Source organism: Chelonoidis abingdonii, chromosome 9 (genome assembly GCF_003597395.2).
Source record: "Chelonoidis abingdonii isolate Lonesome George chromosome 9, CheloAbing_2.0, whole genome shotgun sequence".
Lineage (NCBI taxonomy): Eukaryota > Metazoa > Chordata > Testudines > Testudinidae > Chelonoidis > Chelonoidis abingdonii.
The window spans coordinates 66,398,452-66,411,553 of record NC_133777.1 but is presented as its reverse complement, the minus strand read 5'-3'; the positions used below and the strand labels follow the sequence as shown (position 1 = coordinate 66,411,553).

General features: G+C 41.6%; 1 protein-coding gene across 1 annotated transcript in view; it reads left to right on the top strand.

Annotated features, from left to right (window-relative positions):
- The window catches only part of LOC116814791 (NAD(P) transhydrogenase, mitochondrial-like), a 99,402-nt gene that overhangs the window by 65,624 nt on the left and 20,676 nt on the right, over window positions 1-13,102 (top strand). Inside the window, exons 9-13 of the mRNA XM_075069649.1 lie at window positions 501-692; window positions 2,017-2,170; window positions 3,978-4,139; window positions 5,994-6,104; window positions 9,920-10,065. Of these exons, the coding sequence (XP_074925750.1) occupies window positions 501-692; window positions 2,017-2,170; window positions 3,978-4,139; window positions 5,994-6,104; window positions 9,920-10,065 (765 nt within the window). The remainder of the gene's footprint in view (window positions 1-500; window positions 693-2,016; window positions 2,171-3,977; window positions 4,140-5,993; window positions 6,105-9,919; window positions 10,066-13,102) is intronic.

Here is a 13,102-nt window from a genome sequence, read left to right as displayed (position 1 = left end):
TACTGTGAGATGTTGGTAAGGAAACTTTATCCTCGTCTGTGTGTTTGCAAAGAATAGAAAATGAAGGTATCTAAAACCATATCTTCCTTTTGGAACTAATTGGAGTGCAGTTAACCTGGGAAACATATTGTGCAAAGTGATTGTTATCAGACAAACAAAAGGTGTTTTCAAACTTTAAAAAGTGCTTGACTTCTTATTCTCAAAATAAGCACCATATGGTTCCCCAACTGGCCTCCCAGCTTGTTTGGTTTCTGGCTTGCTGACAAAATTGCTGATTTTTTTTTTGTTGTTGTTGTTCAGACATCAGAGTAAGCTATTAGTTTTAAACGAGAGCCCTTAACTTGTAAAACAAAGCATTGGAAAGAAGTGTCTGCAGTAATATGTGAATCTGATTTTCAAGCATTTGTAAAATATGCATCAGGTCTGTGGAGAACAAGTGAAAAGTTTTCAAGATAATACATGAAAAGGTTTGACATACATTTATTTTTCTTTCTCCTCAGGGTGTGGTTCTCATTGGTTATACAGATTTGCCAAGTAGAATGGCAACTCAGGCCAGTAGCCTGTATTCCAACAACATCTTGAAATTATTAAAAGCTATTTCTCCTGACAAAGAATATTTTCATTTTGAGCCAAAAGATAATTTTGATTATGGGACTATTGATCATGTCATTAGAGGAACCACGGTAATGAAGGTTAGTTTTAAGCTAATTTTTAAATTGCTGATAAATGGGTATAAAAATGTATTTGGAAGGAGATAAATGTTCCTGTTATCCAATCCAGGAAATCATTTCAATGGCTAGATCTCATAATATTAATAATGGTGCAATGCAGGCAGTTTATATTTTAAATGTTGCAAGCACTAAGATATTTAAGGGCAAAATATAGATTAATAAAAGTCTCAAATGAAAGCTGTGCCATTGATTTGGGATTCAAAAAAGAAGAATTCAAGACTGAGGATTGATCCATTAGCTCAGCGATTTGGGATATGAATTCAAATGTCAGATGAGGTTTCTTGCTCTGGGATCAATATGTGCTGGGAACATGAGAGGATGTATTCAGCCAAGGAGTGAGATGGGTGGGTGGGAGTGTGAGCTATGCATGGTTCTTGAAATAACGTTGGTTAGTGTTAACATTGGAAGGCTTTATTGACTAGAGGATGTTTCTGCGATGCAGTCACATCAGTGTGGGAGGAACAAGGGCACTGTTGCTTAATAATATTCTTCTGAAGCAGTAAAGTTCAACCCTCAGCGTATGGGAAGGAAAATGGGATAGACTGCAACCCCATACAACGGCCCCTCACCATCCTCCAGAGTCACCATCGTTTCATAAATCTGCTGCCCCTGTCACTGTGGGAGACAGGGCAAGGAAACTGAACCGGCAATTAAATGACAATAAAGATCACTTGTGTGTTGACTGAGATTTTTCCAAACAAGAGAAATTTCTTTGGATAGACTGATATTTTTTTGGCAGTGATGTTTATTTTGGATGGAATGTAGAGTAAGGAGTATTTCTTTTGATAAAGTGAATTCACAGGTATCCATATCTGCCTTTAGGTATCATTAGACCAAAGCATAGTCATGCACAATAATTAAACATTGGCAGGCTGAAACTAATGTTTGTCAGAGGAGTTGTTAGAGGGAAATGCAATAGACCTAAAAGATACCAGACTAGATGCTGTGCTGCACCTCACGGGGCTAAAGAGGCCAAAGGTGCTTTTCACCACCAACTGAACGCAGCAATCAATGCTAATTTGCAGCCCTGCGGTTATTTAATTAAAATATAGATTAAAAAATTCTTATTTATTAAAACCAAGATCTTTACAATAAAGTTATCTGTGCTCTTTCATCAGTGTAATAAAAAATAAAGGCCAAATCCTGTGTCTTTACTCATCTGAGTAATCCCTGTGCCTTCACTGAGCCAACTCCTATGAGTATATGTCATAGGATCAGACGCTAATATAATGGAGGGCAAGATGCCACAAGAATCCATCATAGTCATTGTGTTGTTCTGTCACAGGAAGGTAAGAATTTATTTCCAGCACCTTTACCAAGAACAATGCCACCTTCTGTCCCTGCTAAACAAAAAACTGTGCAAGAACTAGAAGCTGAGAAAAAAGCCTCCATCTCACCATTAAGAAAAACCATGACGTCAGCTGGAGTTTATACAGCAGGTAAAAATGATTCACCAAGAAAGATTTGGCTGCCCAATCTATTTTGTTTGCATTTCCTTCAATCTGCATGGCATTTAAACATAAGTCTTGCTAGAAATAAATTGTATTTACTTAAAAATAAAACCAACTCCTGAACTGGAGCTATGCACAGTGTCTTAATACTGAGAAGTAGCAGAAAAGGTTAAATGATCTGCTAAGTTAAGTTACTTTCCATGTGAATGAGAGGCTAGAAAATGGGAAAACAGTAGTAAGGTATAGGTTAGTTTTCTGATGTTCTGTGTTAAATCATTCCATACTTTGCATAACCAAGAAACTTGCCCTGCTAGTAACTGCATATATAATAAAGAGACAATATGATATCATGTATGGGCCAGATCCATAGCCTATTAATATTAATGAATCTAACTTCAAAGAGTTTGGGATCAGGCTTTTAATGCACTATATATTTCCAAATGTCATTGCCAGTGCTCTGGTTATTATACTTTGAAAAATACTATGTTAAAGTGGAAAATAAACCAGATAATAAGGTTTTGATTGTAGCTAGTAATGTTTTCACTCATAAACAGTGTTGCATTATTCTGTCTTTATTAAGTTTCTTTAAAAAGAACAAGGGTAGAATTAATATAAAAATAATCTTCAGTGTAAGTGATGACAGGACATTTTAACACACCTTTGTGAGGGCTGTTCACCTTCTGAAATCTTGTGCCAGATAAATGAGCAACGAAAGGAGTAGCCATTAGCTCAAAGAACAGGATTTTCTGGCAGTGGAGAAAATGGATTTTAAAGAGGGTGGGGGTGGACGAAGATCTAAGAACTTGCTTTCATTTAGCAAATCTTCCCTAATTCCATCCTTGTGTGGGACCCAGAAAACCTCCCACATGGCCTCATCCCAGTGGTTTTGCTGTCACTGGGTAATCAGCTTGTAGATAACTTCATTACTGAATACTGTCCTTGGAGTATAATCACTTGATTATCCCACTCTGGAGATCTGTTTTCTTTGATTAATGCTGCTAAATGCAGGTTTAAATACTTCAATAAAGCCTTCTCAGGCTGGTTAGCACTTCAAAAATTGGTACTTCCCCACTAAGAGCCAGATTCTGTCACCCTTCCTCACGAGTACTACTCTGCTCAGAGGGTGGTCCAATTGATTGTACTGGGAGTGTGTAAGTAGTAAAGTGCTACGCAATGGGGCAGAAACTGGCCCGCAGTAAACATATATATATATATAATTTCAGCCATGTATTTGTCCCGATGGTGCATTCTTTTCTTAGAGGAAAAACAATTTTTGAAATTTGAGTTTGTATGGCCAAGAAGACCAATGTTGTACTGAAGGAGATAATAGTTTCTACCAGTGGAATGTTGAAATGTTTGTGTGGTCTGCTTGTTTCAATAATATGCAGCTGCTACATTGTGGCCTGTTCTACTAGAGCATTGAAGGTTGTGAGATGTCATTGGAGAATCAATGCCATTTTTCATTTTGCTTTTTGTGATCAACTATTCTGCTATGCTTTGCTCAAGCTAAGTATTTTGCATTTCAGAGATTTTTATTGTTGGCATCTCCAGCTCTGGATCCTAAGGCTGGAACAGATAAATTGGTGAAATGAATTCTACTCAGGGCAAGGTTTAGTTCTGGCAGAAACAAGGAGTAAAAGTTCTGCATATAAAAGCATGTCTAGAAGCCTTCTCCTGCTTCCATTGTTGTCAAAGCTTCATTGGAACAGGGTTGGGATCTTGCTCTGTTTTTATTTCACAACTAATAAAGAAAAGTGCCTTTTTTATTCTTCTGAGCATGTGCTTTTCTTTTTAGGCTTGACAGGTGTTTTAGGACTGGGGCTTATTTCTCCTAATGCTGCTTTTACTCAAATGGTGACCACGTTCGGTCTCGCTGGAATCGTTGGCTATCATACTGTCTGGGGTGTCACACCAGCCCTGCATTCACCCCTCATGTCAGTAACAAATGCAATTTCTGGTAAGTGCACTCCTTTCTTCTCTTGTGTGTTTTGTTACGAGAGAGTTAGGGTCAAAATCTCTGCTGGGACACATACAGATGGGGAAACTGAGACACAAAGGGGGTAAGTGACTTACCCAAGGCCAGAGAGTGAGTTACTGTTATAACTAGGATTAGAAGTCAGGAGTTCCTGCCGGTCAAATCCTGTCTCAGTGACCTAGGCAGTTCTACCTTTAGTTTTTGCTTCTCTCTCCAGTGAAGTTCCCCACGAAGAACTCACTAGAATCACACAGCCCAAGGACTGAATGAGAATCATCCCTTTTGAAGATAAAGCCAATCTATTGGCTATTACAGTGATATAACAGATACAAATATCTGTGTGAGGGATGATAGGATGGGGAAGAATGTCACCCACTTTTTGTAATTGCTGTGATTTGTGTATGCCTAGCGTCACTGTATAAGGCACATTGTAGGCTCTATTCCTTTCCACATCCTTTGTCTCACTTTGATCTGTGTAGGGGCCAGCTTGTACCTGGCCCTTTTATAGCTGTGTGCAGGGGGTGTGGAGGGGAGAATACAAGGAGTCTGGTACTACTGTAATCCCTACACTTGGTGGGGAGGAAGTATAGAGACTCTTCTCTTACAGGGTAGGACTACACTGCATCCTCCTTACGTCAAAGTATAGAGTAACTATCGCATGCCACACACGCATCCCACAGCACAGGCACAAATAGCTATGTAGATGGTGAGGCACTGTTTAGGTGAGTAAAGACATGCCAGAGCCCTAGTGTATATACCCTACATGGCTCTCTATGCACCCAAGCCATGACTCCCTCTTCTACACTGCCGTTTTCAGCAGTGTAGTGACCTACTGCTAGAGCCTCTCCCTGCTACAGCAGGGAGAGGCTCTAGCAGGGTACTGAGAGGGGAGCATGCTGCCTTATCCAATTGGGACCCTCCTCCTACACACCTGGGAAGGAAGACACAACCCCTAGTTTCCATCAGCCGCTCCCTACTTCCCCCCAAATGGCCCAGTGGGTTCAAGGCACAGTCTAGCCCCTTGACTATAGCGAGAGTGTGTATTCCTACATGCCTGCAAAGCACCTAGCACACACCCTGCACGGTGTGAATGATGAATAGTATAATAGTGATCTTACAAGTAGTGTACTGTACCTTCATAGCTGGGCAAAAACTGAATTTCTTGGACCCTAGACTATAGCTAAGATTATCGAAATGTGTCCTCACTCAGCTTCCGGAAGAAGTGAGATGAAATACTATCTAAATGTGATGGATTTCATGTGGTAATAATACTCTGCTGAAATTATTTATTAATCATGGTTTTTAGGTTATTTTAGGTCAGGCCCCACTGTGCTGGGCACTGTTCAAACACAGGGTAGCAGACAGTCCCTGCCCCAAAGAGTTTACAGTCTCAGTAGACCAGATAGGCACTGGATGGGGAAAGGGCTAGAACACGTAAGCAGAGTGAACAGTGTGGTGGCAGCAAACATCGTGTTAGTGACATAATCATTAGGGGAGGGAGGGTAGTTAGGAGGCGATGAGCTAAATGGAAAGAAAGGTGAGGGGGCAGAGGGTGAAGGGAACAGGGCAGGGGAGAAGAGAGGTGTGGGGAGAAGTTGAGATGAAGAGACTGCGAGGGAGAATTGGGAGAGGGTGGGAGCAAACAGCCAACCATCACCGGGCGCAGAAAGTCCAGTCAAGACCATAGAAAGTTCTGTGGATTATGGGAGGTCCCTGCTTCTGCCCCTACTGGCTGCAGTTTCTCGCTGGTTCCTTCCTTTCTGCAGCTGATCAATTATTTATTAATTCTTTGTATGTGTTTTGTCATTGAGTGTTGATTTATTCTGTTTTCTTTAGGTCTTACTGCTGTTGGGGGTTTGGTTTTAATGGGTGGCTCTTACCTTCCTTCTAGTTTGCCTCAGACACTAGCCTTACTAGCTGCATTTGTTTCGTCTGTCAATATTGCAGGTAAGCAACATTTTCCTCTATATCTTATGATGAATACCTGTGTATTCTGTACAATGTTTCTGTACATTGGTGCATGACATTTCTGTGCTCTGTGAAATGCCAGCTGCTAACCTCTTGGGGCAAACTTGTGCAGATTCTGGACTGTAACCATAAGCTACGACAAACATACACTCAAAATCCTTCAGCAAATCCCACTAGACTCTCCTGAATCTTGCAACCTGTAGTGCAGAGGTCATTCTTCTGTTTGATTAAATTCTCTGGGCCGTATTTTCCAAGGATGATTAAAATGGCTTCTAGATTTGTAGTTGCAAGTTTTCACACACTAAAAACCTTCGTTTACACTCTGACACTGGATTGTGAGACATTTAACTACCTTAGGTGCACACACACATGCTGTTCACATTTGCCAAAATGGGCATGCCCAACACTGCCTGTGCAGATTTAGAATCTGGATTGAGTCCTAGTTGAATTAAATTATAATTTGTTGAAGCTGAACGTTTTACAGGCCAGAGATTTTGTCTGTTGGCATTTTTGTGTCTGAATTTTAATGGACAAGGAAATAGACAAACTGATAAACTGGATTCTACTGTAGGCAAAGTTGGAGGCCAGGAGAAGGTTTCTTTGAAAATTTAGCTCACAGATTTGTTGCATGCAACCTTAAATAGATTAACTTGATTTTCTAATAGTAAATGCCTATGTGGAAGCTTATGTTGAGAGTAACATTTTCTGTAGCAGAAATAAGTAGCTACCCTGTAAAGGCTCTGCTCTAAGAGAACACAGTAAAGAGTAAACACTATCACATTTTACCCATTTCCCTCCTCAACCGCAACACTGTAGATATTTTTAGTATTCAGTGTGACTAAAGTTATGCACCCAAGACAATAATAAGGTACCTAAATAAAGAAAACGAGGAGTATTTGTGGCACCTTAGAGACTAACAAATGTATTTGAGCATAAGCTTTCATGGGGTAAAGCCCACTTCCTCAGATGCATGCAGTGAAAAATACAATAGGAAGATATATACAGAGAACATGAAAAAATAGGGTTTGCCATACCAACTCTAATGAGACTAATCGATTAAGGTGGGCTATTATCAGCAGGAGAAAAAAACTTTTGTAATGATAATCAGAATGGCCCATTTCAAACAGTTGACAAGAAGGTGTGAGTAACAGTAGGGGGAAATTAGCATGGGGAAATAGTTCTTAGTTTATGTAATGACTCATCCACTCCCAGTCTTTAGTCAAGCCTAATTTAATGATGTCCATTTTGCAAATTAATTCCAGTTCTGCAGTTTCTCATTGAAATCTGTTTTTGAAGTTTTTTTGTTGAATAATAGCCCACGAAAGCTGATGCTCAAATAAATTTGTTAGTCTCTAAGGTGCCACAAGTACTTCTCGTTCTTTTTGTTGATACAGACTAACACGGCTACCACTCTGAAACCTGTACCTAAATAAGTGGCCTGATTTTCAGAGGTGATGAGCATCTGGCACTCCCACTGAGGTCAAAAGGACCTCAGCGTCTCTGAAAATCAGGTGAAAAGGCAGGTACCTAATTATGAACATGGATGTCTAGCTTTTCAGGCACCCAGGTTTGGAAAGCTTCAGCCTACAAAGACATCTGTGCCAGCAGCCCAGCATGCACGAGCAACCTGATAACAACAAACCATTGTACAAGCACAACACAGTGTAGAGGGGGAAATGGTTAAGAAAACAAGATTCCCAGGGCTCATTATAAATAACTGAGAGTCAAACCCCATTTTCAAATTTCACTGAAATACCTGTGTGCCAATTTAACTTGGATCAGACTCCATGTTGTAAAGAATTAGAGTTCTATTATCAGATGGAAAGCTGTATTTTTTCTTCGAGAATGTTGCAGTTCCAGTGGGAAGCTAAAATATCAACAAGTGAATAGCTAGAAAGGCTTTCAATAATCTCTTAATCAAGTATCAACCTAACACTTGAAATTGGAGAGTACGTGCCATAGTGTATGGTGCTTATATTGCTCCCATGTCGGTAGTGTTCAAGCACCTTATAATCTTGTTTTAATGCTTTTATCCACTCAATATCCCTATGAGGCTGAGACGTGCTATTGTCCCAATTTTACAGATGGGGAACTAAGGCACAAAGAGGCTAAAGCCCAGACTTTTAAAGGTTTTTAGGCATTGCTTCACTCAATGTTGCAATGCCTAACTGATTAAAGGAGCCCAAATCATATTTTCAAAAGTAATTTAGGTATGTAAGAGCATCACAGACTGTCAATGGGATTTTGTCTCCTCAGTGCCTAAATCCTATTGAATATGATATTTAGGATCCTAAATCTGTTAGGAATTGCAATGCTGAGCCAACCCAGTCCAGGTTCAGGGGCATATGGTTGAGGGAAGGCTCCTTGCACTTTCCTGCTCCAGGAATGAATTCATGACACCAGAGGATTACTTTCTCTAGGACATTGAATCAAATCCCATGGTTATCTGTCTCTCTTTCTCTCTCTGTTGCTTTCTCTGTGTCAGATAGTTCTTCCTCCAGTAAATAAGGTCAGGGCCGGCTCTAACTTTTTTGCCGCCCGAAGCAACAAAAAAAGGGTGCCACCCTGCCGTAACACCCGCCTGCGAGCGCCGTGCTGCGGAACCCCCCACCCCCTCAAGCGCTGGCATGCCACTGAGCCCCCCCCACCTTAGGCACCGCTGTGCCTCCCCACCCCCCCAAGCGCATGCCACCGAAGCCCCTTTTTTCCCTCCGAGCACCACCCCTCCTGAAGCCCCCACCTTCATGACCTCTGCGCCACCCTAGCCCCCGCCCCCACAAGCACCGCGCCGCCCGAAGCTCCCACCCCACCCTGAGTGCTGCGCCACCCAAGCTCCCCCCCCGCCCCCTGAGCGCTGCCCAGCCAAAATAAAAACAAACAAAACCCTCCAGTGCTGCACCGCTGAACCAAAAAAAAACAAAAACCAAAAAAACCCAAACCTGAGCGCCACCCTTCCCCAAGGTGCCACCCCAAGCATGTGCTTGGTCATCTGGAGCCTGGAGCAGGCCCTGAATAAGGTTCATTCTTGTCTTGCCATGCTGTCTGTCCTCTGTTTAAAGAGCTTTCTCTGCCCAATAATTGCCTTTAAATGCCCTGTTCTCCATCTGACCACTAACAGGCAAATCTTGTACCAGCCATACAGCCTGTGTAACAGGGTTGGGCATTCATGCCAGCACCGCCGGGGAAGGAATTTCCCTTCACTCCAAGCAGCAGAAGAGCTGGTTCATGACTTCTATTGCAGTCTCAAGATTGCAGTATTCTTTGCTGCTCATTTTAACTAACTCTGCAGATCTGTGGAATAGCCAATGGATTCTCATAATCCCAGGCCTACCATTCCCTTCAATGGCCTGCCCCTACCCAAGTCTACGTTGTGGAGTTCAGCTTTGTAGTGTGCAGGGTGTGGGTCCCATGCATGGCCTCCCAGAATCCTCTCCACTTCCCTTTGCACTATAGGATTACAGTAGTCATGCTGCATCCAATGTGACCGCAGAGGAAAGAGGGAGGTGGGATGATTTGGCCTTTAGAGCAGTAAATTTGATGCTGAAAAACCGTATTAAAAAAACACAGCAGTTGGGTAACAGAACTGAATATTCTAGTTCTGCAAGGGACAGAAGAGAAGGTAGTTTGCTAACCACATTTGAAATAAATTTGCAACCAAAATAGTTTGCAGAATGCAAACATAATACAGAGGTAACCCTCACCTACTGTAAAGGAGTGTTTTTTATTTGTAGGAATGTACATGCAAGGACTCCTGTGTTCTTATTTTTACAGTTCAAACGTATATTTCCCAACAGGCGGTTTCTTAATTACACAACGAATGCTGGATATGTTCAAACGACCTACAGACCCACCGGAATATAATTATCTCTATCTCCTCCCTGGAGCAGTGTTTGTTGGAGGATATGGTGCCTCTCTTGCCAGTGGATATAACATTGAACAGGTCAGGCAACATTCAGATTTATTTTGCTCAGTTATCAGGTTAGCAATCTAAGCAGCTAGGCTCAGTTGTGCTAGCAAAGCTAAATAAATGAAGGGCCTGATTCTGCAAATACTGCTGGCCTTAACAGTTACCAGTGTATATATAGTAAGGGACTATTCACAGTAATGGGTACGTGGCTCAGTATTTGCAGAATTGATACCCTAATTTTTAGTATTAGCCAAACTATTGATTTACATGGGCAAATATTCTCCATCCCTTTTCACTGGATCACAGAATCTCTGGTTTCTTAGTAATCTGTCCACCACTAAAAATGAGGAGAAAACAGTTTTATAACCTTTCTATATCCCACTCTCCTTATTTGAGCAAAACTCATTTTATTCAATAAAATACTGCAGAATTTGACTCTGTATTTCCATTCCATGATGGTCTATTTGTCCTTTTGTGTGTTTCTTAAGCAAGGTGAAATACAGTCAATTTACCATGTCATCTTGCAGGGAAAAAATTGTGCATGTGTGAGTTTAAAAAACAAGTTTGTTGAAATACAGCATGGAATTTCTGAAGTAGACAGTGGTAGATGTAATACTGTTCAATACTGGCTTTTCTGAATCGCTTTTAAATAGTCACAAAGATCGCAGACTGCACTTTACATCCTTTCCTAGCATCCTAGCAACACAAAACATAACTATCTCCTCTCTAACAAACCTCAGAATGTGCTCTTGTTGTGTAGAACAGAATCTTTAGATGTAGCTCTTTGCAAGAAGAAATTCTTCAATCAACTATCAACTGGAGTGAGCAAAACTAGTGACCTAAAGAATATATGTACTTGCAGCGACCCCACAGAATCAGTTACTTGCCTTGGCATGAGAGTAGTGTTTCTGCATTGGTTGAGAGGTTCATCGTGCTGTCCTGGAAAGATTTGGAAGACAGAAATTCTGTAAACTCTTTGAACAGGTTCTTTCTGCTTTAGTAAGAAACCCTCCTGCTCTCTTTTTTAAAATGACTATTATTTATTGAGCACCTTGAGAATGTGTGGTAGTTTACAGGTATAAAGGTATATAAAGTCTCTATCCCAAGGAGCTTACATTTAATCTGGATAGACAATGCAGTTCTGCTTGTGCAGTTGAATTAAGCTTCTTAAAAGATTTACTATTTCAACAAACTTTTTTTTTTTAAAACTCACACATACACATTTTTTTCTAACATCTTTATTAATGACCTGGATGTAGGTATAGGGAGCATACTGATCAGGTTTGCATATGACACAAAGCTGGGAGAGTTGCCAATACTTGGGAGAATAGAGTTAAAATTCAAAGAGATCTTGATAAATTGGAGAACTGGGCTATTGACAACAGAATGAAATTCAGCAAAGACAAATGTGGGGTGCTACACTCAGGGCCGGCACTTCCATTTAGGTGACCTAAGCAATCGCCTAGGGCTCCAGGATTACTGGGGGGCGTCATTTTGCCAGGGGGGGCGGCAGGCGGCTTCGGTGGACCTGCCGCAGGCATTCCTGCAGACGGTCCGCTTCTCCCACGGCTCCGGTGGACCTGCCGCAGGCATTTCTGCGGACGGTCCGCTGCTCCCGCGGCTCTGGTGGACCTCCCACAGACACGCCTGCGGCAGCTCCACTGGAGCCGTGGACCAGCAGACCCTCCGCAGGAATGCCTGCGGCAGGTCCACCGGAGCCGTGGGAGCAGCGCACGGGGCGGTGAAATGGCCGTGCGCCTAGGGCGCTAAAAACACTGGCTCCTGTCCTGGCTACACTTAGGGAAGAAAAAGCAAATGCACAAACATAGAATGGGAGATAACCAGCTTGGCACCAGCACTGCTGAGAAGTATTGGAAGTTGTGGTGGATCACAACCTCAACACAAGTCAGCAATTGGGTGCTGTTGCAAAAAAAGCAAATGTTATTTTAGGTTGCATTAACAGAGGCATAGCATGCAAGTCACGAGAAGTTGTGGTACCACTCTACTGGGCACTGGCTAGGCATCAGTTGAAGTACTGTGTCCAATTTTGGTCAGCAATGTGTAGAAAGGATGTAGAGAAACTGGAAAGGATCCAGAGGCGAGTGACAAAGGTGATCAAAGGGATGGAATGTAAACCATATGTGCAAAGGCTGAAGTAACTGGGTATGTTCAGTTTGGAAAAGAGGAGATTGAGGGGGATATGATAGTGGTCTTCAGATATCTGAAAGGCTGCCATAAAAAAGATGGAGAAAAGTTGTTCTCTTTTGCCACAGAGAGCAGAACAAGAGGCAATGGGTTCAAACTACAGCATAGCAGATTTAGATTGAACTTTGGGGAAAACTTTGTAACTGTAATAACAGTAGGAGAAGGAACAGACTGCCAAGAGAGGTTGTTGAAGCTCCTTCACTGGAGGTTTTCAAAGGAGGCTGGAGAACCAGCTGTCTTGGATGGATTAAACACAACAAATCCTGCATCTTGACAGGGAGTTAGACTAGATGACCCTTGCCGTCCCTCCTAACCCTATGATTCTAATTCATCTCCAAATTCTTCTGTTTTTCACCGGAAGATGAGTCATCATTTTGTTTCTGAGATAGTCTAAGCATCAAGCAGTGAAGACACTGAAAGAAATTATTTTGTGAAGCAAATGGCCTGATAGTAATCAGAACCACTAACAGAATTGAACTGGTCCTCTCTTACTAACCCTTAGGACTTCCCTCTACCCACAAAGGTGATCATCACCAAAAGTCTGGAAAAACTGAGGTGTCAATTTTCATTAATTCTTTGAAGTACTTTAAACAAAACCGTTTCAGGAAAAGAAGCTGATAAATATCCTGGAATTTATCAGAAGGTCATTTAGCAGTCACTAGGCAAAGTAATAGCGCTTATTTCCCAAACAGCTGTATCAGAGAGAGTTTTTCACTGGGACCTCATTCTTTGAAGCCATACTAAACTAATAGTCTAGGATACCTGATACTTCAGTTAAAGGAATTAAACAGTACAATTGGCTCCAGGAAATAATACACCAAAGAGTGCTGATAGTAAAAATGTAATATCTAATAAATATCTTGCT